Here is a 24,854-nt window from a genome sequence, read left to right on the forward strand (position 1 = left end):
AGCAAAGTTAAAAGGTGATGAGTATGACCAGGTATTTTATATCAGCATTTCTTTGTAAAATGGAATGGCTGTTGAAGTGAAACTTTAACGTTTTATTTTAATAAAGAAAATTCCATTTAGGAGGAGCTGGCATTTCCAGACTTTAGATATGAAATCAGTCATTTACATTTGGGGCAGACATCCTACCTGTGTTCTGGGAATATTGCCTGAATGGTCTGTAGTTACAAGAGTGTACATATGTGTACACAATTGCCCCCAGAGAGAATGTGACTTAGGGGTTATGAATGAGGAAAAGCCAGTTGTGAATTTAAAAATATATATATTTTGACAAATCCAGAATCATGATCTGGTTAGAATTCTACAAGCTTTCATCCATATCCATGATACATATAGAGCTTAAAGCTTTCATATCCTGTAAGCTCTACGTATCTTAGGGGAAGAATTCCTTTGTATATAAAGCATTTGTACATAATGGGGAAGAGTCCATTTTTATATAAAGCTGAGATCACCTAGGAGGAAAGAAATACCTCAGTGCCTTTTATATCCATACAAAACAGAATTCACAGGTTGGAATTGATTGAAAAAGATTTGACATTGTCTAGAGGTGGGGACGGGCAATGATACTACTAAGAAACAATCACTGTGAAGAAGAAAGAGATAAAACTTGTGGATTGGAAACTGCATCTACTGTTGGGTGGTAGAAAGGCAGTCTTAGATTGCTTTGCAGTCCAGACCTGCTTTAACGGTGAGTGAGTATGTACCACCTTGTCACTACAATATTGGATGCCTAAGCCTACTTTCCTGCTTTGGTGTGGATATGGGGTGAGGTGTCCCACCACGGAACCAAAAGTTTTAGTGAGTAGGCCTTGCATCACATGACTTTCTCAGATCTCCACCGGAGCTAAGAATACAGAACAAGTGACAGGTATGCCCAGTCAACACTGTATACATTGGCTAGGGTTGGAGGCACAGTGGGGATGTGGGTGGGAGGAGAGGGGAAGGTAGGGGGAAGGTGAAGGTAGAGGACATTTTGCTTTCTTTTTTTTTTTGGCCACTAGGCAGCAGTAGAAGAATAAAGAAATTTTTGGAACTTTGTAAGTAACAGATTTTGTTAGAATATTGGATCTGAGAATTATTTTAATTTGAATAATAATATAATTTTGTACCCTCAACTGGTAAAGGATTGATGACACTGGAACTGAATTTTACGGAATTATTCCTCACTTAGCCTTTCTCGTTTGGATAGATATTTTCTATAGAGCTGGTATATTCCTAGCTGGAGAAGAAGAAGGCCTGTTGCCCCCCTCAGGAAACTTAAACAGAAAATTGGTTAAGAACTAGATGAAAGAAGCTTAGGTATATGGATTAGGCCTCTTTGTCTTGGAAATATTTCACTTGCTAGCTATGGTTCCCTATTTATTGATTCTCTTTTGCCTCCTGACATCTCAACAGTATGTCAAGAGCATAGACTGTAGAGCCAGTCTGGATTACAATTCCAGTTCCCCATATACAAGTTGTGTGATATTGGCTAAAAGACTTAAGCTTTCATTACTTCGCTTTTCATATTCTCAAAATGGGTTAAATAAAGATACCTGCCTTGTAAGCTCTTTGTGGGAATTATGTCCAAGTCAGGTACTTAGCACTAAGTAAATGTCTGTTAATAAATAAACAACTGCTATTTAAAGTTCTGATTCATTAACTTTGTACCAAACTTTGTAAAAAAATCTACAGAGCTGTTTTGAAATCCATGATACTTGGGTTTAATCCCAAAACTGCTGAGTTAGAATCCCTGGCTAAAAATATACTCCTAAGTGCTCCTCATACAATTCTGTTATATACCAAATCCCATAACACCTCTCTACAAAGTCAACATTACTCTTGTTTCATAGAAGACACTGAGACTCATAAGATTTCGTTTTTCCAAGATTACACATCAAATAAGAGACAAGAGTATTAGGATCTAAGAATTTCTGATTCAGAATTTCTTACTTCTTCCAACTTACTATATAAGCCAGATGAAACTATGGAGAGAGGGGTTCACAGAATGAAAAGAGCAAGTATAAAATAAAGGTGGGGACAAGAGAAAGAAGAAGAAAGGGGAGTAAGATGAAGTGTGGCTGGATAATATAATATGGAACTGATAATCAAGGAGAATTTTCCTTTCAAGTAACAGAAAAAATTGGTGATCATGGAAATAGCATAGTTCGAAGTGACACTGACAAAAACAAATGTCTTCTCCTGCAATATTTTGTCACAACCTCACCCTGCTCCTCTTGGTTAATAATTCTGTAGCCTTGTGCTCATATGTTAGTATTAATTATAAGTGTGATTACCTGATGGCTTCTTTTCCTTGAAATTCAGGAGCTACTGGTTCAAAATAATCATCAGAGGGATGCTCAAGTTCTATTTCTTTCTCAATAACCTTATTATCAGTCCTTTGGTGTTGGAAACAAGATGATGAATTGAAGAAAAATAATGGAGAATAATGGCGCTCATCTCCATCTAATTAACCAAGAGGCAACAAAATATGAGAACAATATAGTGTAACAATGAGCACAGATGCCTTGCTCACAACAATGCAGAATGTCTTGAACTTTTAAGCATCATAGAGAAATTTTTTCTTCTAAAATCCTATTTATTATTAAGAAGACAACTTGATGATGACAAAAACAATGAGAATTCAAAGGAAATAACATATTACAAAAGTTAGACAATATAATAGAGCTTTCGACAAAGTATAAATAAAATGTGATCTAAAAGAAAAAAAAGAAAGTCAACAGGAAAATGAGGTTCAAATAAATTATCAGGTGTATGACCAGCTGAGCTGGATTCCAGCTTTTTCCTGATCGAGACCTTAGTACAGATCTTAGAGCCTCTGTCATCTACATCTGTAGAAACGGACACCCATCAAGGAAACCAACATATGTCCTTTTTTTTCCAGTCTTAACAATGGGTTGCAGTAGCCTTGATAATAGGTTTATGAAAAACAGATTTGCATCACCCAATAAACATATTTATTAAAAAATTTTTAAAATGTGATCTAAAAGGAATTTAGGAGATGCTATGAAACCAAATATTTGGGAAAACACAAAGCCTCAATATAGTGCATAAAAATAACTGTAGACATGTTTGTGAACTTAGGTAATTTGACCACAGCAACATAATTGAATATAATATTGAAATCTATAGATTCCTGCTTAGTCATGAATACATGGATAAAATGTATTTGTTTAGAATAAATTTATAGTGATATTTTAAATATATTTTTCCAGTTTAAAAAAATGAAGTTGAATTTATTATCAAGGGCCTTCACGTATCAACCAGAAGTCACAGAAAGACAGGAATATGTACCAGTACATTCACAGAAAACCTGCAAGACAACCTTAAATATAGTCAAAGTGGAAGGTACATATAAAATAAGAGGATAAACAGAAAAACTGTGTCAAGAAAAAAGCTTTCTGATTCTAGTATGTGTGAAAAAATTCTGGTTTAGGTGAAATTTTTGATTGTTTGCAAGGTAATCTAACTGGGAAATTAATTTCTGTAAATATAAACAGTATATAAAACATTTTGAGAATAATGCTGAACAAATATTCACGAGGAAGCACTTCCATAGTATAATGGCCTTCTGCCATCCTAACCATCATAAGAATTAATTTATTTCATCTTGTTCTGACACAAATCCTAAAATGACCTTTTCAAAATGCTTTCAGGGATACATGAAAACCTAACATTACTTAATTACTGCATAATTACAAGATATATTATAATTATTGTTGTCACATAAATATATTGTTATAGTAAAGTCATAAGAATAATTGTTTTTACATAAAAATGTCATCAGACCATTAAAATTATGAAGTAGAAATAAAGAACTTATTAGTTTGAAATGGGAAATACTCATTTAAAAAGTCTATATAACCTTAAAAATATATGTTTAGTGTAATTAATAACTGTAGTGGTCAGAGAAAAACTCACTATTACTTACAGGGTAAAATTTTGTCAAAGTATAACGTCAATAGCAAGTAGATGAGACCATCCAAAAGCAATATAGAAAAAGTTGCTATCATTGTATATGAGTCTCCTGAAGAGTCAGGAAAAATTACATCATTCAAGTTATAATCCAGTTTGATCACCTAAGATTCAAAAATAATAATAAATGTTTAAATTAAATAAGTAAATAAGTTGACAAAGCAGCAAAAAGTATTAATTTATTAACTAGCTTTTTCAAGAGGCCCTTAGTAGTTACTACTCAAATACATAAATAAGTCAATAAAGGTACTGATCAAAATATTTCTATTTTATGGTGAAAAAAAACTAGGAGGAAACATTTATTTAATAAATACAATGTTCTAAGTATAAGAATTTATAATTCATTTGTTTTTATAAAATCATTGCAATAACACAAATATCTATTCTGGGCAACAAAGGAAATAAAAAGTTTGGCAAGAATATGAGAAATTCTTGGAAGCCTCTAATTAGATAAAAAGAGAACTTACCTCTTTTTCTAGTTATTATTTCACACAAAAGTTTGTATTTAGAATTTTGCCATATAATAACAACGACTATGTTCTAGGCACTATTCTACATGTTTTGCATATTATCCCATTCAATCTTGCTCAAAACCCTATCAGATAAGCAATAAGGTATATAAAAATAATGAGCTTTTAATCTTCATTTCACTTGTGATGAAACTAAGGCACAGCAAAGTCAAGTAACCAAAAGTGGCTAAGTGAAATTAGAACAGAGAAAGTCTTACTCCTAATTCAAATTCCTTACCCTGCACATTATATAGCTTCTCAGTCTATGTTAAAATGTTAACATTTTCATGATAAAGTTGAATTTATTCTAGGAATCCCAAATTGGGTTAACATTTGAAAATCTATCAATGTAATTCAACATAAAACAGACAAAATAGGAAAATAATGTGATCCATTTAATAGACACAGAAAAACCGTTTGGTAAAATTTAGTATCTATTCATAATAAAGAAAATATCTTCACAAACTAAGAAGATGAATCTTCCTTAATCTGGTGAATTACATGTGCCAAGATTAACAATAAGTGTCATGCTTAATGTTACAATGTCAAAAGCTTTTATTTTGTCTGCATTTCTATTCTTTACTTTAATAGAGGTCTGGACCTTTGCAGGAAAGTAGGAAAAAGAAATAAAAAGCATAAGGATTGTTATGGGAAAAATATAAGCCATCATTATCTGCAGACGACATGATTATACCTAATTTCAGCATAAAACTCAGAAAAATATTGGGTTTAATGAGAGAATATAACAAGTATGCTGGCTATAATGCCAACGTACAGAAATCAGTTTCATCTCTCTACATTAACAACAAATATTTAAAAAGAAGAATTTAAACATGGATGCTATTTATAATAGCATGAAAAATATCAAAAGCATTGGAACAAATCAAATAAAAATGTGTGAGACCTTTACAAGGAAAACTAAAACAGGCCAGGTGCATTCGTCATACCCGTAATCCCAGCACTTTGGTAGGCTAAGTTGGGAGGATCACTTTTTTGAGCCCAGGAGGTTGAGACTAGCCTGAGTAACACAGTGAGACCAACTCTCTACAAAAATTAAAAATTAGTCAGGTATGGTGGTATGTGCCTATAGTCCTAGCTACTTGTGAGGCTGAGAAGGGAGGATCACTTAAGCTCAGGAAGCCAAGGCTGCAGTGAGCTGTGTTTGTAGACTCCAGCTGGGGTGACAGAGCAAGACTTTGTCTCAAAATAAAAATAAAAATAAAATAATTATTAAAGAAAATTGAAGATCACTTAAATGAATGCAAAGATATGTTATGTTCATGGCTGAAGAAAAGATGACAGTTTTCTTCAAATTGATTAAAATATTCAACTGCATCACATTCTTAATAGCTTTGTACAGGCATATACATGTGTGATTATGTAAATTGATAAGCTAATTCTAAAATGTACATAATTGTAAAGAAATTAGAATAGACAAAACTCTCTTGAAAAGGAGATTAAAGAGGTAAAACTGCTACTGCCAGATATCAAGACATATGATAAAGCAAAACAATTAGGACAATGTGGCCACAGTGCAAGGACAGGCATTTTGGCCAATACATGATTGATTATGATAAAAGAAAGATTGCAATTCATTCAAGGAAAAGATAGTCTATTTGATAAATTGAACTGGAGAAATTGGATATTTGTGTAGCAAAATTATATTGCCTCTACCTATACAAATACAAAAGTTTTATTGATATGGATTTTATATCTTAATGTAAAAGCTAAACCAGTCAATACTGTAGAAAAACAGCAGAAAATATCTTTGTAAACTTGGTGTAGGCAATGATTGCTTAAACTGATTTTTTTAAAAAGCATTCTACAGAAAAGAGAAATGTGAAAAATTAGACTTTATAAAAATTATTTATCTCTGTTCATCACAGGTACCAATAAGAGAGGAAAAAGCTAGCAAATAAATAACGACAAGAAGAAATAAGAAATTCCAGCAATGAGAAATGAACAAAAGATTGGAGCTGAAGACCTTAAGTGCTTGCTTTTGCCCGTTGACCAGATAAATAGAACTATCTGCATTGTCTATGCAGCATGGGGTTTTTATTATTTTTACCTAAAGATGTCTCTTTTTGGTAATAACAAATGTGTTTTTTAAAAAAGCCTGGTTTTTCTTAATATGCCTTTAAAGGTTTTTAAATTGTTTCATATCTGGTCAAGTTGAGATTTTTAAGAACTTAATTTTTAATTTGTAATAAAAGTTTACAACTTGATTTTTTCAAAAAAGTCAACAAACTGCAAGCACCTGTTAATAAAGGTCTTAAATAATAATAATAATAATAATAAAATGTCGAATGTTTTGCATGTGTAAGGAATTCTTACAAAGCAATAACAAGAAGATAGAAAACTCAGAGAAAAAATGGCCCAAAGACCTGGATAGGTAATTTACAAAAAAGAAAATTCGTAATCCACTAAGCATATACAAAGGTATTCAACTTCATCAATAGTCGGGGAAACACAACTTGATGAAGGATATATTATTGCATAACTATCAGAATGACTAAAATTTGAGATACTGGCAATAGCAAATCCTGATGAAGCATTGGAAAAACTGGAATTCTGAAACATTGTCGGTGTAAAACTAAAGTGATGTAACCACTCTGGAAAAATATTTGGTGGTAGCTACGAAGATTAATATTTGTATATTCAGCCACACTATTCTGTTGTTACATTAACATACTGAACAGAATGGAATGTCCATATTCAGTAGAAAATGTGTACTCAAATATTTGTAGTAGTTTTATTAAAAATAGTCAAAAACTAAAAATTATCATCTATCAATAAGAAAATTGATAGTATGCTAATACTAATAACACAATGCTAATAGCACTACAGCTGCACAAAAACTGTGCTGCCACCTAAAAACATCATGTTGAGTGCAGAAAAGAGAGATTTTCAAAAATAAACTTTGTGCAACATCACTTCTATGGAGTTTAAAACATGCAAAACCAAAAACTTCTATTTAAAAACACATACTTAGGTGGTAATGAAAAGCAAAGAAGTGAATATCATAGAATTTTTACCTTTAGGGAGAAGGAGTGTTCTGAGGGGTTTGTGACTGGTGGTGACATACTATTTCATGGATACTTTTATTTACTTTATAATTATCTAATTTATTTCTATTATCTATTTCATCTAATTCACGGATTAGAATTTAAAGTAAATTAGAATATAAAGTAAATCAAATTATTTTGATTTACTTTATAATTACCTGTTAAACTATACTTGTGTTTGGAAAGTTCTTCATATTCATAGGCCATACAATAAAATATTTTAAAAGTAGGTTTATGTAACAATTTTTAATAAACTAGCAGATATTTTTATTATGTTAAATGAATAGCAATAAAAGTAAATATTTGTATATAAGGGAAAAAAACTGGAAGAAAATACTTCAAAATGAAAATAAATCTGAGAGGTGAAATCTGCAGGATTTTTAAAAATTTGTTTCTTTGTGAGATAACACTTTTTCTACAATGTAATAATAACAGTTTAAAGTTTAACTTTAGAAAAATTGCTTAGAATAGAAGCTCTTAGTTTGAGTAGTGCTGATCCTGAAGGGTATAAAGTATCTAATTCTTTTGAAATTTCAGTAATAAACCAATTAACTAGGCTCTTACCCGAGTCATTCCAGCAGTAAAGGCAAAAGGGCTACAAATACTCAAAATCCACTCCAGAGATGAAGGAAGCTGTTCATACAATACAGTGAACCCCATACATCCCCAACAGAGGGTAAGGAGAAACACAACCAAATTGGTGAGGACAGCTTTCTTCAACAACACACTCATCAGGAACACCAAAGCTACCTGCAAGAGAGAAAAGACATTCAGCTGTTATATGTGTATTTAGCTCACAGAGAATCATTGGCAGCCCAATCAAATAATGATTTTTATATCATAACATAAATATTTATCAGTGAGAAAATGGTGAAAATATTATGGTAGAATGAGTCTGTTCTTTCCTCAACGTCTTTTTAAAGAGGATCCTTATTTGTTCTACTCAAATGCTGGGCTTTTGTTGCTGAGGAAAGGGTGAAGGAAAAGCTGGAATAAGAGCTGAGGATGGAGCAGAAATGCAGGCTTGGAGCCAAATTAATGTAATGAAGCTAAATTAATGTAAGAGGAGGACTCTACACACTCTCTGCAGAGAGCATCCTGGAGGGTGGAAATTAGAAGCCCCTCTTCAGAGAAGGGAGAGGGGAGTGAAATAAGAAGTGAGTATGAAACAGAATATTAGAGGGAGAAGAGATATTGTAATCAGCAACCATGTGATGGGCACCCTTATGGGGAAAAAAATGGGCCCACCCCTCAAAAATAACTTATACATTCTTCTCAGCACCACATCACACCTACTCTAAAATTGACCACATAATTGGAAGTAAAGCACTCCTCAGCAAATGCAAAACAACTGAAAGCATAACAGTCTCTCAGACCATAGTGCAATCAAGTTAGACTCAGAATTCAGAAATTAACTCAGAACTGCACAGCTTCATGGAAACTGAACAACTGGCTCTTGAATGTTGACTGGATAAACCATGAAATGAAGGCAGAAATAAAGAAGCTCTTCGAAACTAACAAGAACGAAGACACAACATACCAGAATCTCTGGGACACATTTAAAGCAGTCTCTAGAGGAAAATATGTAGCAATAAGTGCCCATATGAGAAGAGTGGAGAGATCCAAAATTGACACCCTATCATCAAAATTGAAAGAGCTAGAGGAGCAAGATCAAAAAAACTCAAAACCTAGCAGAAGACAAGAAATAACTAAGATCAGAGCAGAACTGAAGGAGATAGAGACACAAAAAACCCTTCAAAAAATCAATAAATCCAAGAGCTGGTGTTTTGAAAAGATTAACAAAATAGACAGAGCACTAGCCAGACTGATAAAAAAGAAAAGAGAGAACAACCAATTAGATGTAATAAAAAATGATAAAGGGGAAATAACCACAGCTTCCACAGAAATTCAAACCATCATCAGAGAATATTACAGACAACTCTATCCACATGAACTACTAAACCTGGAAGAAATAAATAAATTCCTGGACACCTGTGTCCTTTCAAGTCTAAATCAGGAGGAAGCCAAAACCATGAATAGACCAATAACAAGGTCTGAAGTTGAGGCAGCAATTAAGAGCCTACCACACAAAAAAAGCCCAGGTCCAGATGGGTTCACAGCCGAATTCTACCAGACACACAAAGAGGAGCTGGTACCATTCCTTCTGAAACTATTCCAAATAATCCAAAAAGAGGAAATCCTTCCCAAATCATTTTATGAGACTAACATCATCCTGATACCAAAACCCAACAGAGACTCAACAAGAAAAGAACACTTCAGGCCAATATCCATGATGAACATAGATGCAAAAATCTTCAATAAAATACTGGCAAGCCAATTGCAACAGCACATCAAAAAACTTATCCATCATGATGAAGTAGGATTCATCCTGGAGATGCAAGACTGGTTGAACATACACAAGTCTATAAACGTAATTCACCACATAAACAGAACCAAAAACAAAAACCACATGATTACTCAATTGATGCAGAGAAGGCATTCGACAAAATTCAACAGCCCTTTATGCTAAAAATCCTCAATAAACTCGGTATCAATGGAATGTATCTCAAAGAAATAAAAGCTATTTACGAAAAACCAACAGCCAATATCATACTAAATAGACAAAAACTGGAAGCATTCCCTTTGAAATTGGCACTAGACAAGGATACCCCCTCTCACCACTCCTATTCAATATAGTACTGGAAGTTCTAGCCAGAGCAATCAAGCAAGAAAAAGAAATAAAGGGTATTCAAACAGGAAAGGTAGAAGCCAAATTGTCTCTATTTGCACACGACATGATAGTATACCTAGAAGACCCCATCATCTCAGCCCAAAAACTCCTAAAACTGATAAGCAACTTCAGCAAAGTCTCAGGATATAAAATCAATGTGCAAAAATCACAAGCATTCCTATACACCAAGAACAGACTTAAAGAGAGCATAATCAAGAATGAACTGCCATTCACAATTGCTACAAAAAGAATAAAATACCTAGGAATACAACTTACAAGGAACGTAAGGGACCTCGTCAAGAAAAACTACAAACCACTGCTCAGTGAAATCAGAGAGGACACAAACAGATGGAGAAACATTCCATGTTCATGGTTAGGAAGAATTAATATCGTGAAAATGCCTATACTGCCCAAAGTAATTTACAGAATCAACGCTATCCCCATCAAGCTACCATTGAATTTCTTGGAAAAGAACTGGAAAAAAACCACCATGAACTTCATATAGAACCAAAAGAGAGCCTGCATAGCCAAGTCAATTCTAAGCAAAAAAAACACAGCGGGAGGCATCACACTACCAGATTTCAAACTATACTACAAGGCTACAGTAATCAAAACAGCATGGTACTGGTATCAAAACAGAGATATAGACCAATGGAACAGAACAGAGGCATTGGAGGCAACACAACATATCTACAACCATACAATCTTTGATAAACCTGACAAAAACAAGCAATGGAGAAAGGATTCCCTGTTTAATAAATGGTGTTGGGAAAACTGGCTAGCCATGTGCAGAAAGCAGAAACTGGACCCCTTCCTGACACCTTACACTAAAATTAACACCAGATGGATTAAAGACTTAAACATAAGACCTGGCACCATAAAAAATCCTAGAAGAAAATCTAGGCAAAACCATTCAGGATATAGGAGTAGGCAAGGACTTCATGAACAAAACACCAAAAGCATTGGCAACAAAAGCCAAAATAGACAAATGCAACCTAATCAAACTCCACAGCTTCTACACGGCAAAAGAAACAGTCATTAGAGTGAATCAGCAACCAACAGAATGGGAAAAAATTTTGCAGTTCACCCATCTGACAAAGGGCTGATACCCAGAATCTACAAAGAACTCAAACAGATTTACAGGAAAAAAACAAACAAGCCCATTCAAAAATGGGCAAAGGATATGAACAGACACTTTACAAAAGAAAACATACATGAGGCTAACAAACATATGAAAAAATGCTCATCATCACTGGTCATTAGAGAGATGCAAATCAAAATTACATTGAGATACCATCTCACGCCAGTTAGAACGGAACGGCAATCATTAAAAATTGTGGAGACAACAGATGCTGGAGAGGATGTGGAGAAATAGGAACACTTTTGCACTGTTGGTGGGAGTGTAAATTAGTTCAATCATTGTGGAAGACAGTGTGGCAATCCCTCAAGGCCTTAGAAATAGAAATTCCATTTGACCCAGGAATCCCATTACTGGGTATATATCCAAAGGACCATAAATTGTTCTACTATAAGGACACACACACACAAATGTTCATGCAGCACTGTTTACAATAGCAAAGACCTGCAACCAATTTAAATGCCCATCGATGATAGACTGGACTTGGAAAATGTGGCACATATACACCATGGAATATTATGCAGCATTCAAAAATGATGAGTTCGTGTCCTTTGTAGGGACATGGATGAATCTGGAGAACATCATTCTCAGCAAACTGACACAAGAACAGAAAATGAAATACTGCGTGTTCTCACTCATAGGTGGGTGATGAAAAATGAGAACACATGGACACAGGGAAGGGAGTACTACACACTGGGGTCTATTGGGGGGAATAGGGGAGGGACAGCTTGGAGGAGCTGGGGAAGAATAGCCTGGGGAGAAACGCCAAATGTGGGTGAAGGGGAGGAAGGCAGCAAAACACACTGCCATGTGTGTACCTATGCAACTATCTTGCATGTTCTGCATATGTACCCCAAAACCTAAAATGCAATTAAAAATAAATAAATAAATAAAAATAAAAATGCTAATTTCTGAAAAAAATAACCTCAATAATTATACAGAAAAGGCTTTGATATTTTTAGAGTCAGTATCATTTTTTTCTTTTTGATACATAATTTCATTAGTTCAGACCTTTATGCAAAAGACAGGTCAAATTTTTTTTTGATTACATAATTTTTTCACTCCATAGAAACTATCTCAAGTACATGCAAGGACATTCACACTTGTGCATACACATGATGAACATGAAAGTAGTGATTGTAGTAACTTATTAGGGCATTAATATTAGCTACATATAGCTAAGATCTAAAGCAGAGAAAGTGGTAATAAATGTATGAACTTACCAAAGATAAGCCATATAAGAAAAAGAGTATAAATATGACCATGAAGCCAGTCATGATTACAATTTGGGTGAGTGTTATGATCATTGTAATGAATATGGAAATAATAAAGATGAAGCCAGCATAGATTAAACCCCAGGAGAACCTAAATAAAAACAAAAAGTTATATAAATCATGTTAACTTATTTACAAAATATTTAATATATACAAAAGCATCTAAAGAACAATGTAACAACTACCCTTGTACCTTTGATTAATAACTCTATTGTTAATCTGACAGCAGAAGTTCATTGCATACCTTTTTTCAATGGCAATTCTCCTTCGTAATTGCCATTCGTTTTCATTACCTTTACCACGAATGCACACAGAGGTGATAGATACTGAACACTGGTAAAGGTACCAACCAATAAAAAAGGGTGCCAAGGCCAGGCATGGTGGCTCATGCCTCTAATCCCAGCACTTTGGAAAGCCAACGCGGGTGGATCATTTGAGGTCAGGAGTTCCAGACCAGCCTGATCAACATGGTAAAACCCATCTCTACTAAAAATACAAAAAAAAATTAGCAGGGCATGGTGGTGCATGCTTGTAATCCTAGCTACTCAGGAAGCTGAGGCAGGAGAATCGCTTGAACTTGAGAGGCAGAGGTTGCAGTAAGCCGAGATAGTGCTATGGCACTCAAGCCTGGGCAACAGAGCAAGACTCTATCTCAAAAAAAAAAAAGGATGCCAAAATCAATTAAGTGACTATAAGCACAGCTGGGCCCTTGTGCCTTGTTGGTACCTACGCATTAGACAACAGCTCTGTGTGCATGTATTGTATAAATAGTATGAGTATTGTATTAAACAGTATCAACAATATCATATGTATGTATTCTTCTGCACATTGCCTTTATCAATCAACATTAACAATATGATACACTGCTGTATAATATTTATTAGAATATGACCCAAAATTCTGCTGCCTATGGAAATTTGGATTATTTCCATTTTTTTCTCCTACAATGCCAAGAACATTCTCATACTTATCTTTTTTGAGAAATATGTACAAGAATGTTTCTAAGCATTTTGTATCTTCAGTTTTGTTAGATATTTCTATACCGTTCTAACTGTAGAATTGGAAGCAACTTAAACCTCTGATCAATCAAGTAACTCTATGAATACTGTGGCAGTTGATAATTTGACTATTCATGAGGGTCTCAGCAGGTAGCGCCTCCAGTCTCTTTCATAGCAGAAAATCGAAATTTCACAACTCTACTAAGCCCATTCTATTTTCTCTATTCCTATTCATAATTTCTTCACTTAAACTTGTATAAAGCAGCTGCACCTTTAAATGTTTGCACTATTTGCTTTAAATGGGCTAGAGTTGATATTTTTATGAAGTGGTTATTAAGAAAGAGTATTTAATCTTAGATCTAACAAGCCTGTAGCGTGATTTAGCCTGTGTCTCATTTTAAAAATAAGGAAACTGCAATCCCCTAAGGGGTTAAATCCAAGGTCACAAAATAAGTTTGTAACAAAGTTCATGAAGTTGCAGGCCTTATCTCTGTCCAGAGAGCTTTCCTCTACTTGTCATTGACTAATTAAATGAGAATTCAAAAGATGAAGCATATAGCACAACTATTAAAATCAGGACCTTGCATCAATATGTCCCAGTAAAACATGTTTACACTGAATTTACTGCTTATTTGACTTCTTTTTAAATTTCATGCCATTACAATGTTTAAGCCTGTGTTAGAAGCATCAGCATTTTTAAAAAGCATATCACATTCTGCAGAACCCACTTCCTCAATTCAGGAGGGAACTACGTTAGGTAGGAATTGAAAAACCACAGGATATGAACATTACAAATGAAAGAAATTACCTAGAAATTACCACTACTAAGAAAAAGGAACCACTTGCAGGGGTGGAGTGGAAAGACAGATGTTAATAAGTATATAAAAACCATTTTGCTAAAAACAAAGCAATTCAGACATTATGCTTAAAGAATAAATACTGATTACATTTCACATTTATTACATTAGTAAAAAAAAATTGTCATAAAGTTTATTTCCACTAGATATCCTGCACTTAGTAGAAATGTTTCAGAATCGTTTTCTTTTTAGTTTTAAGAATGTATATATGAATTTATTTTGCTAAGTATTTAGATTGCATACATACTAAAAATCACTTATCCTGAGAATGAATTCACACCCAAATGTCCCATACCTTCCTGACTTTAATATAGAGTTGACTCATGCCTCCCTGGTCTCAGGTGACTGCAGGGACACTGTCCGATATGACATTCCCTGATCAGTACAGAGGTCCCTGTACAGGGGTTCCCTCCTATAGACTCCATGGGAGGCTCTAAGTCCATTCTTTTGTACTTCCCAAAGTTCCACTGCAAAAACTTCTCCTTCTCCCTTCTTTATTTGAAGACATAGGTTCTTCTTTTTCTATCTTACAATTTATGTATATTAGAATTAAGATTCTCTCTATTAATAAAATATATTTTATAGAAAATTAAAATTTTACTGGACCATAGTTTTATTTCAGGTAACACGTGGCTCACAAGAAATTGATATGTAATCTATCATTCATTCCAGGTAGTTCCAAAACCATAAAGAGTATTTGCTTGATACAGGGAGTAAACAGTAAAACATCTCCCAGGATTTAATATAGCAAATGTTATATTTCTTTTGGGGTAAAATTAACAGATTATTTTTTCCTTTTTTACTTTTTCTAGTCAGTATGGATTTTGTCACTGATAGTATTGCAAAATTCTCTGCTTTGACCTTTTGGAAGCTTGGAGCTTGTATGCTTTGCATTCCTATCTGCTAATCTTACCTACTGATTATTTGCTAGGTCTTTTTTTGTTTTTTTTTTTTTTGAGATGAAGTCTCGCTCAGTCACCCAGACTGGAGTACAGTGGCACAATCTCAGCTCACTGCAGCCTCTACCTCCCAGGTTCCAGCAATTCTCCTGCCTCAGCCTCCCGGGTAGCCGGGCTTACAGGCGTGTGTCACCACACCTGGCTAACTTTTGTATATTTAGTAAAGACAAGGTTTCACCATGTTGGCCAGGCTGGTCTCGAACTCCTGACCTCAGGTGATCCACCTGCCTTGGCCTCCCAAAGTGATAGGATTACAGGTGTGAGCCAGCATGCCTCGCCTATTTGTTAGGTCTTTATTTCTACTCCTAATTATTGGTCTTTATTATAATACAAATACCTATATCTACCTACATATATACACATATATGTTGTACATATATATGTGTGTGTGTGTATGTACACACACTCAAGTATGTATACATATGTAATGTATATATATGTCTATATATTACATATATATGTGTACACACATTATTTTACTTAAAGTTATATGTGGAGTGGGGGGTAATATATAAATGTCAATATATAAAGCAAATGACCTTACTAAGGCCTTCCTACATGCCAGCCTATGTGTTGTATGTCCTGGGTATATTATGTGGGTTCTCTCATTTAATTCCAACATTTATATTATTTACTTGCTTCAAAAAAGTCTATGCCTTGTGGCCAAACCCCTGAACACAAGTCAACTTTTATATAATCATATGCTCTTCAACATGAGAAAGTCTGAAGAAATCAACTGTTAACTGTAAGGAGACAAGGCAAGCAAACAAGCTGCAGTCAGGGAACTTGGATTGGAGTTTCAGCTCCAGCACTTACCCTCCATCTGACATTGGGCAATTCTCTTATTCTCTTTGAACTTCATTTTCCTGGCTTATAAAATGAATGACAGTTCCTCTACGTCAGGGTTGGGTTGACTTAAGATATTCATAGCACAGAAAAAGTGCTCAGCACATTATAAGCGCTATTTTGTATGGAAAAATTTAACAGACTAAATACAAATCTCAGAACAAAAGAAAAAATAGCCAATGCATCAAGTTTAAACCATGATGCTCTGAAACAATAACACTTTTTCACTGCGTCTCAGTTTTCCTGTTTATTAATTTGCACTACTTGAATTAGTCACTCACCAGAATGCTGAATCTTGGAGACCCATCATTTTCATCAAATTCTTACACTTTTTTCTCTCTTTTGTTACATTAAGTGATATAAAATATACAAGTGGGGAGAAACAAAGCAAGGAGAATAAAATAAATATCTCATTGTGAAGCAAATCTTTAGTTATGAAAGGTAATGTCTTCATAGTTATAGCAGTAACCGACATCAACTCCTCCATCACAGGTTGATTGGTTGTGATCTAGAGTTTAAACAAACATTATTATTATTTAAAGGATAGAAACTGGTGAACTGTGAGTAAGCTCTGTATATTTACTAATGTCTGTTCTCCAATTTTTTTTACTGTACTATAGTTACGTAAGTAAAGGCAACTGGATGAAGGGTACATGGACTTCCCTGTGCATTATATTTGCAGCCTCCTGTGACTCAACAACCATTTCAAAATTGGTTTTAAAGTTTTAAAGTAGATATGCAATGTGTTCCTTGGTCTGTATATCTCCTTCATTATATAACCACAGGAAAACTTGATTATATAGCATCGCTATGGTTTGCTTCTAAATTCCTGTTGAAACTTAATTCCCATTGTGATGGTATTAGGAGGCAGGGCCTTTGGGGCAATGGTTGAGTCATGAGGGTAGAGCCCTCAGGAATGGATTAGTGTCTTATAAAAGGCTAAAGGGAAGTAGCTGAGGCAGTTTTTGCTCTCCATTCTTCCATCACGTGAGGACACTTAGACACTATGAGGAATGGACCTTCACCAGACTTCGAGCCTGCCAACACCTTGATCTTGTACTGCTCAGCCTCCAGAGCTGTGAGAAATAAATTTCTGTCCTTTAAGAATTACTCAGTCTCAGGTATATGTTGTAACAGTACAAACAGACTAAGACGATTATCTTTCATCAAAATCTTGAGGTCTCTGGAAGTAGCTGACATTAATTAGTAGAATTTTTCAATCAAGAACTTACTTCTATAATGGCAGTATTAATAGCTGTTTGTAAAGCCACAAATCCTTCATTCCAGTATTTGGTCAATGTACACCAACGCTCGCCATATCCATCCCAGCAATGAGCTGTAAACACAAAGAAAAGCACAGCCAACATTATGGGATGATGGCAGTTGGAGAATATGAAACAAGTATTGGAGAGAAAACAATATTGAGGAGACTCTATCGATAGACTATTTTTTGTTTTGTTTTTGTTTGTTGTCTTCTTTTTTTTTTTTTTTTTTTTTTTTTTTTTGAGATGGAGTCTCACTCTGTTGCCCAGGCTGGAGTGCAGTGATGCGATCTCAGCTCACTGCAACCTCCACCTCCTGGGTTCAAGCGATTCTCCTACCTCAGCCTCCTGAGTAGCTGGGATTACGGGCATAGGCCACATCACCCAGCTAATTTTTGTATTTTTAGCAGAGACAGAGTTTCACTATGTTGGCCAGGCTGGTCTCGAACTTCTGACCTCAGGTGATCCGTGCACCTTGGCCTCTCAGAGTGCTGGATTACAGGCATGAGCCACCATACCCAGCCCACCAGTAGACTTTTAAACACATAGAAAAAGGGAGCAAATAAAAGTTTTTAATACAGCAACTTTATTCTTTCAGACCACAGCATGCTTAGAAAGTCTTTGAAAATAAAAATGAGATGAAAGCAAACACTCCGCTCCAGCCATAATGGACTCCTTGTTTCTTGACATTCTCCATAGCCTGTCTGAAATCTGTTTTCCGGGCTATATCCAGAGTGCTCCCCTAATCTTGGAAACCAAATTACATCTTGCACTGATTAAAGTGACTTCGTGGCTATTCCTTGCCTAGATTTACAAGATGCCACAGGATGTAGCACTTGAGTGACTTCAGTTTCACTCTCCTATTACATTCCTTTTCATGTTTCTTGTTCAGTTAACTGCTCTTCTTCCAGATCTGGGAACAGATGTCCTTTCTCACCTGAGGGCCTTCAGAATTACCTTTCTTCTATCTGAAACACAATGCCTATAGCACCTCACACCTGCTATTCATTCTGGTTTCCCTTTAAACATTATTTCCCCAGGTAGGACTTCTCTAATCCCATTATTAGGAAACCCTGATCTAAGTGCCCATGAAACACTTTTTCTTATACTTGTCATTAATTGTTCAATGTCTTTCTTTGCTGCTAAACTGGAATCTCACCTGAGGCTGGGTCAGTCTTGGTTACTCATGTGTCCTTTGACCTATGCATCTATGTGCTCAACACATATATGTTAGATGACTCTACAATTTTTGCAGTCATCCTGTAGTAGGAACATACGATAGACCTTGAAATAAGTTCAGCAATGAAATGGCTTTCTCTATTTTTTCATGTGTCATTGAAAGCATCTCTGATGCCCACCCTCACCTGTTCTGTATGTTGAAAACATGAAAAATGCCATAATGATATTTGATATGGAAAGTCACCTGAGAAATCTTCTTCTTTCCAAAGTGGAATGCTATATCCCTGAAAAAATCTTAACTTATAAGAGAAAGTTTCATTAAAGATGATTCCCACAGCAAATGGTAAATTTTCCAGAAGTATTTCTTCCATGAATGTTTTATTTGGTGCCCCAATGATATTGCTTCCTGTGAATTACAAGGTAAAAATAGACATAGAAAATTGTTACAGAATTTTATCAAAAAGAATGTGATATTGAACCATTTCCCTGTATAATTTAATTGGACTTAAATTAAAATCATTTTCCATTTAAATCAAACTTGAACCCAAATGCTAGGGGGGAAATTTTCTTTTAATGGTTTAGATTCTACAATCAGAAGACATGCATAAGAAGTACATGTTTTCTTATCATAATGACAAGCATCAGGTCAAGTTTTAGGTACATAAAAAAAGTGCCAGATTAAATATGCATAAGAGAATCAGAGTATGAAAACAAGTAATTGCTGTAGTTACTATACAGTCATGAATTCCTTATTTCAGACTTACTGAAGCAAAGAAAATTTATGTGACCTTTGCCTTATGTAGAAAACAGTTTTAAAAAGTGACTCTACTTTTAATAGCCAGGAATTTCACTTGTCAGGAATTGAGGATTAAAGAGTAAATAGTCAAATTTCATCCACTTGCTCATTAATAAAATATGCATTTTGCTTATTTTGGTTACATAATAATCTCATGTAGAATAAAGACCTTTAAAGGTCTTTACTAATTATACTATATTTTAAAAGTCTTTACTAATTATACTATATTCAGAACAGAATAATTATCAGATTATTCATTTATACTTTTCAAAGTTATGAAATTATTGTTCAATAATCATGACCTATTGTATTTATTTATATGTTTTTTCCTGAGATATAAATCTCAATCATTGTATTCAATGTTAAAAACACACACAACTTTCAATGACTACATTCCTTCTAGATACTATCCTGCAGATCTAAAAGTATAAGTCTGCATTTAGTTATATTCCAATAGAAATATGGACCTCCCTAAAGTGGACTCCCAAGAAGATGAAAGTATTTCAAAGGCTAATTGTTGTGAGAGAAAGCAAAAACCTAAACAGATTTGTATGCTATTTTACTACTTAAATTATTAGTGTAATAAATGACTGTAACTTCAAATTAATGTGTAGAGATCTTATCAAAAGTATATAAACATATTAGTAATTCATTTTTTTGCCATGAGTACACCTACCTTTCAAAAAAGGAGTATGTGCTGTTTTATTCATTATCTGTTGGGTTAAATTAGATACTGGTGTATACACAATAATTAAAGAAGAACTATTAAATTGATCTACCCTTCCCAGATCCTGAGGAGCCATTCCAGGAAACTGGACATTTCTCATGCCACTGGAAAACAGAGCAACACTCAGTCCTAGAAGTATTGAGAGGCCCCATTCCTGTAATGTATTAAAAAAGAGAATGAATTTAGTTTGCATTCACTTAAAGATCTCAGTTAATATCAAATACTGCTGAAAACAAATTCCAGGTGTGCTATACAATTATGTACTTTCTGCTCTCCATGCCTCAGAGCATGGAGAATCGAATGAAAGATAAATACTGAGACAGTAGCCACATTTATCATTCTCTAATACTAGAACAAAATTTATGCATTAAATCACAAACTCCTGCAGAAGCCCTCATAGAAACTAATGGAGTGAATAAAAAATGACAATCTCTATATGCATGGGAAGTTGACTACAGAATTTATAAGACATGGAGTATTCTAGATAGAATTCATGGTGGCAAATAGCAATGTTTTTGCCAGTTGTCATATTCTTGTATGATAAACTAAAGCACATGAAAAGGAACTGGCTGGTGGAGGCTATTACTGTTGCTGTTCACCAGTCTCAATCACCTTTCCTTCCCTCTTTGACACCATGCTAGACTACATTTTTAGACTACTGAAATTAAGTGGAACTAAATGATTTCCTGGCACACAGGATATGGGCAGAAGTGAAACGCACTACTTCCAGGCATGGTCTGTGAATATACGCAACTTTCTATATTCTCACTGTCTTGGTCCCACTGTTTCCTGATCTTCTGACTGGATGCAGTGGATCCTCTAGAGGTCTCCAAGGCCCATTGTGATGGTGGAGGCCCTGGATGAAGCGTAGGTCCCTGAATGACTGTGTGGAGAAGATTTCTTCACTCACCCAACCTACTTTTCTTCCACTAACTTTCATTAGACCATGAGGAGTTAAAAATAAACATTTGCTGTGGTAAGCCACCGATATCTGGGCTAGTCACCTGCAGTTAGCCCACCTGCTTGATGCAAACTATCAGTGTTGTTAGTTGGTCATAATTCTTAAAAACAATCTTTGTGTAGAAAATTCATGTCCTTGAAAATAAATCCACAAAATTAAAATTTCTCCATTTCTTCTGGCAACATTTTTTTTTGTAGTTCGTGGCTCTAAGTGTATAACATGCAATAGTAGCTCTAGCAGTTGCTGCAATTTACCATATAATTAGATGTTCACTTAATTTCTTTTTATATGAGTAATTCTTTTAGCCTTTGATAATGTTCTGTTATTCTTCAGAGACTGTTGTGAGTGTCTCAATTCAACAAATACAACTAGAGAGAATTGTAAAATCAATAAATCCAGTCTGCTAATTAAAAAAAAACATACGAGAATCAATAGGTAATGAGACACTGTAAGAGTGCTAACTGTGGAAAGAGACAAGTTTTTGAACCTACCAATAAGCTCTCTCTTTTCATCCTCCATTTCATAAGAAAATTCCTGCACAGAAGTGCTTTAGTTTGCTGATACACACTTTTCTGTTTCATATTCATTTAGCCTATTTACTGAAGGAGAAAGTAATCATGGTGAAACACAGCCTAGAAAAAATAAGTATAATAAGAAAAACCTTGATGATATTCTGGAGAAAAATATTTACTACCTTTAAAAAGTATAAACATAAATTTAAAATATTATTTGAATAATTTGTGACTGTAAAATTTCAACTAAAATATATTCACTTTAAACTTTTTAGGGAAGTGGGTGATAGTGGGAAGATAAGAGTGATTATTACCACAATTTTGCAATAACTTGGAATTACTGACATGGAAAAGCTGTAATTCAAGTTCAGAACCTATAAGATAATTTCACATTTCTGGCCTTCTATGACAGAATTTTAAGTACATGAATAGAGTAATTAAATTAATTTCATCCTGTTAAGAGCCATTTCTTGTTCTTTACATTTAAGTAGAAATCACAGTGCTAATTAAATTAACATCAAGAGTCTGATTACTTAAATTTGTCTGAATAATAAATTACATCCACTTGATACAACCTTAATAAAGCATTTTCTTATAGTTTTACCTACAGATTGAATCCACTTTTATCAAAAGAGTTAGGTTGTAAATCATAATCCAGGCTCAAACTACTTGAAACTTGATCTGAGATACAGGAAAAGTAAAGCAATTTCTCTCACTTTTCTGAATTCAGAAGTCCCTGAATAACTCAGGAAACCATAAAATTAGTTTAAAAGAAAGCAAAAAGAAATCACATGGGAAAGTAATTTTGCCCAAAGGTTTGCAAATAAAGAAACACAAACAATTTGTTTTAGTTTCTGTAACCTCAAAATAAAATTCTCTCATATTTTCACATCAAAATATTCAGATAATTCTCCCTCAGCTAGCACAGAAGCAATTTTTTCCCATTTTTCTATGTTACAATCTACACAATAAAAAATGATTGGAAAAAAACAGAAAAATTTAGTCTTAGGTCTTTAACATAAAACACATAAGAATTGGGAAACATCTGAAAAACAGATTGATTTTAGCAGTGTCCACCCACATATTTGGCACAGCACAACAAAATAGAGCTTTACTTACTGTCAGGAAAATAATAAAAAGCACTCTAGAAACACTGTCAAAACCCAGTTCTCTTTTTGTCTAGGTTACGATTACAACTTCTTTATTGCTGCTTCTTCATTTATTCTTTAAACGGGTGCCTACTCCAGCAGCTCTTACACAGGCTGGTTTCTGCAAAGGGGTGTAGCCAGACCAAGCTGTATATGATGAACTTTTTTTTTCTGTGTCTCTTTCTCCCTAAGCCAATTATTCTGCAAGGAAATGACTACTCTGTGGTTAGTTGGGACTAAAACAAATTCTGTGTTTGTTCAACTGGCCTTTCAACTACAGGGATAAGGGGGGAAATAGTAAACAAGGAAAATGGAACTAGTTCTTCAAAAATACGAGACCCAGAGGGAGGCAGGAACAAGAAAGAGTAAAGACAATAACTAACTAAACAAAGCAGTTAAATTTGTATGATAAATCTGTATCTATTTTCTTTTCACTACTGATGAATAAGCACAATTGCCAATTAGTTGTATATTTAACTAATTCAGACTACATTAGCAGAATATTCTGGAGGTGATTTTTTTTTTCCTAATAAAGCTAAGCAATCCATAGTATGCCTTGGAGAAACTCCTAGGATAGACAAATGAAGACTTTTTAACAAATTTATTTCTCCCACCCTCATCACAGTGGATGAAGGATTTCATAATATACATGAACAAAATAAGTCAGTGTATTGCCAAGGTCTACAAAACACATAAAAAGATTCAGATAAAATTTTGTGTATGAAGACTAAGACAAACTGAAACATGCACAATTCATATAGTATAGTCTGTCTCTCTTTGCTCTGTAAAGAGTTGCAAACTTTTTTTGACCTGCCACAGTACATAGCAAAACAGGAAACCAAAGTCCATGAATTGGGAAATCTCAAATATTTGACATGGCTCCCAATCCACAGATGTTAATAATCATAAAGCTGAGAAGCTTTCTGGAGTAAAGCAGATAATTTAAACAACAACATTTACTACAGCCAGGATACTATTATGAGTATCATGCATAATAGTATATACATATTATTATATACTATAATATAGTATATAACACACATACTATATATTATATACTATAGTATATAATACACACACACACACATATATATATATATAATTTCTCTCCTTGGCGATTTCTTCTGTTTTTAAAAATAGTCAACAGTGAAGTGCCATTTTTTTACACTGAAAATTGGCACAAACACAGTTAATAAAGGTGTTCTAAAGTTCTCATGAGTTGTGGGAAGGTAAGTCATAAACACTCTTAACATTTTGTATTAGTAATACAACAAAATTCAAAGTTACTTTTAAACCAACTGGAATACAGTTAAAGATTTTATGATTTTTTTTGTTATCATTGTTTTAGATCCTTTGTACTTTATTTTAGGAATTATTTTCATTCTGCCACTCTTATAATTGTGTTAAAATTCACAGCTATAGGAAGATCCAAGATGGCCCTTTTAGGAGCAGCTCAGGATTGCAGCTCCCAGTGAAACTGTAGAGGGTGAGTGGATGACACATTTCCAGATGGATCTTTATTGCCCACAGACCAGGGGATTCCTAGGCGGAAGAGTCCTATGGGTCACCCGCGCGGCTGTTTTGGCCATCGTGGCTGTTTTAGCCAGCCAGCTGTTTTGCCGGTGCTGTGGCGCAGTGGCTCTCCATACAAAATACACTGGTGTAGTTACCCTTTTAAGCTGGCCAGAAGATTTCCGGGCAGCACCATTGTTTCAGCTGGTGCAGTGGATCGCCGCATGGGAAATCACACAGATTCCTGCACCCTTTCAGCAGGTGACTGGAACACCTAGGAGAGAGTCAACCATTCAACTTAAAAAAAAAAAGGCTCTGAGGCAGGGAGCCAGGGGATTAGGCTCGGCA

General features: G+C 34.6%; 1 protein-coding gene across 8 annotated transcripts in view; it reads right to left on the bottom strand.

Moving 5' to 3' along the window:
• ABCA6 (ATP binding cassette subfamily A member 6) overlaps positions 1 to 23,119 on the bottom strand; it is a 66,649-nt gene extending 43,530 nt beyond the window's left edge. For 4 of the 8 annotated variants that reach the window (XM_078374512.1, XM_002748663.6, XM_078374511.1 and 1 more), the window contains exons 1-10: positions 22,966 to 23,119; positions 21,826 to 21,933; positions 20,323 to 20,527; positions 19,095 to 19,256; positions 17,642 to 17,745; positions 16,691 to 16,917; positions 12,699 to 12,840; positions 8,171 to 8,356; positions 3,989 to 4,136; positions 2,334 to 2,502 (exon numbers count right to left, since the gene is read on the bottom strand). In XM_078374512.1, the coding sequence (XP_078230638.1) occupies positions 2,334 to 2,502; positions 3,989 to 4,136; positions 8,171 to 8,356; positions 12,699 to 12,840; positions 16,691 to 16,917; positions 17,642 to 17,745; positions 19,095 to 19,256; positions 20,323 to 20,527; positions 21,826 to 21,921 (1,439 nt within the window). In that variant the 5' untranslated portion in view covers positions 21,922 to 21,933; positions 22,966 to 23,119. Of the gene's footprint in view, positions 1 to 2,333; positions 2,503 to 3,988; positions 4,137 to 8,170; positions 8,357 to 12,698; positions 12,841 to 16,690; positions 16,918 to 17,641; positions 17,746 to 19,094; positions 19,257 to 20,322; positions 20,528 to 21,825; positions 21,967 to 22,965 lie in introns of all 8 variants that reach the window. The other 4 variants (XM_035301641.3, XM_008997646.5, XM_078374510.1 and 1 more) reach the window with 1 other exon arrangement.
• Positions 23,120 to 24,854: the final 1,735 nt, after the last annotated feature.

This window comes from Callithrix jacchus, chromosome 5 (assembly GCF_049354715.1).
Source record: "Callithrix jacchus isolate 240 chromosome 5, calJac240_pri, whole genome shotgun sequence".
In the NCBI taxonomy this organism is placed as follows: domain Eukaryota; kingdom Metazoa; phylum Chordata; class Mammalia; order Primates; family Cebidae; genus Callithrix; species Callithrix jacchus.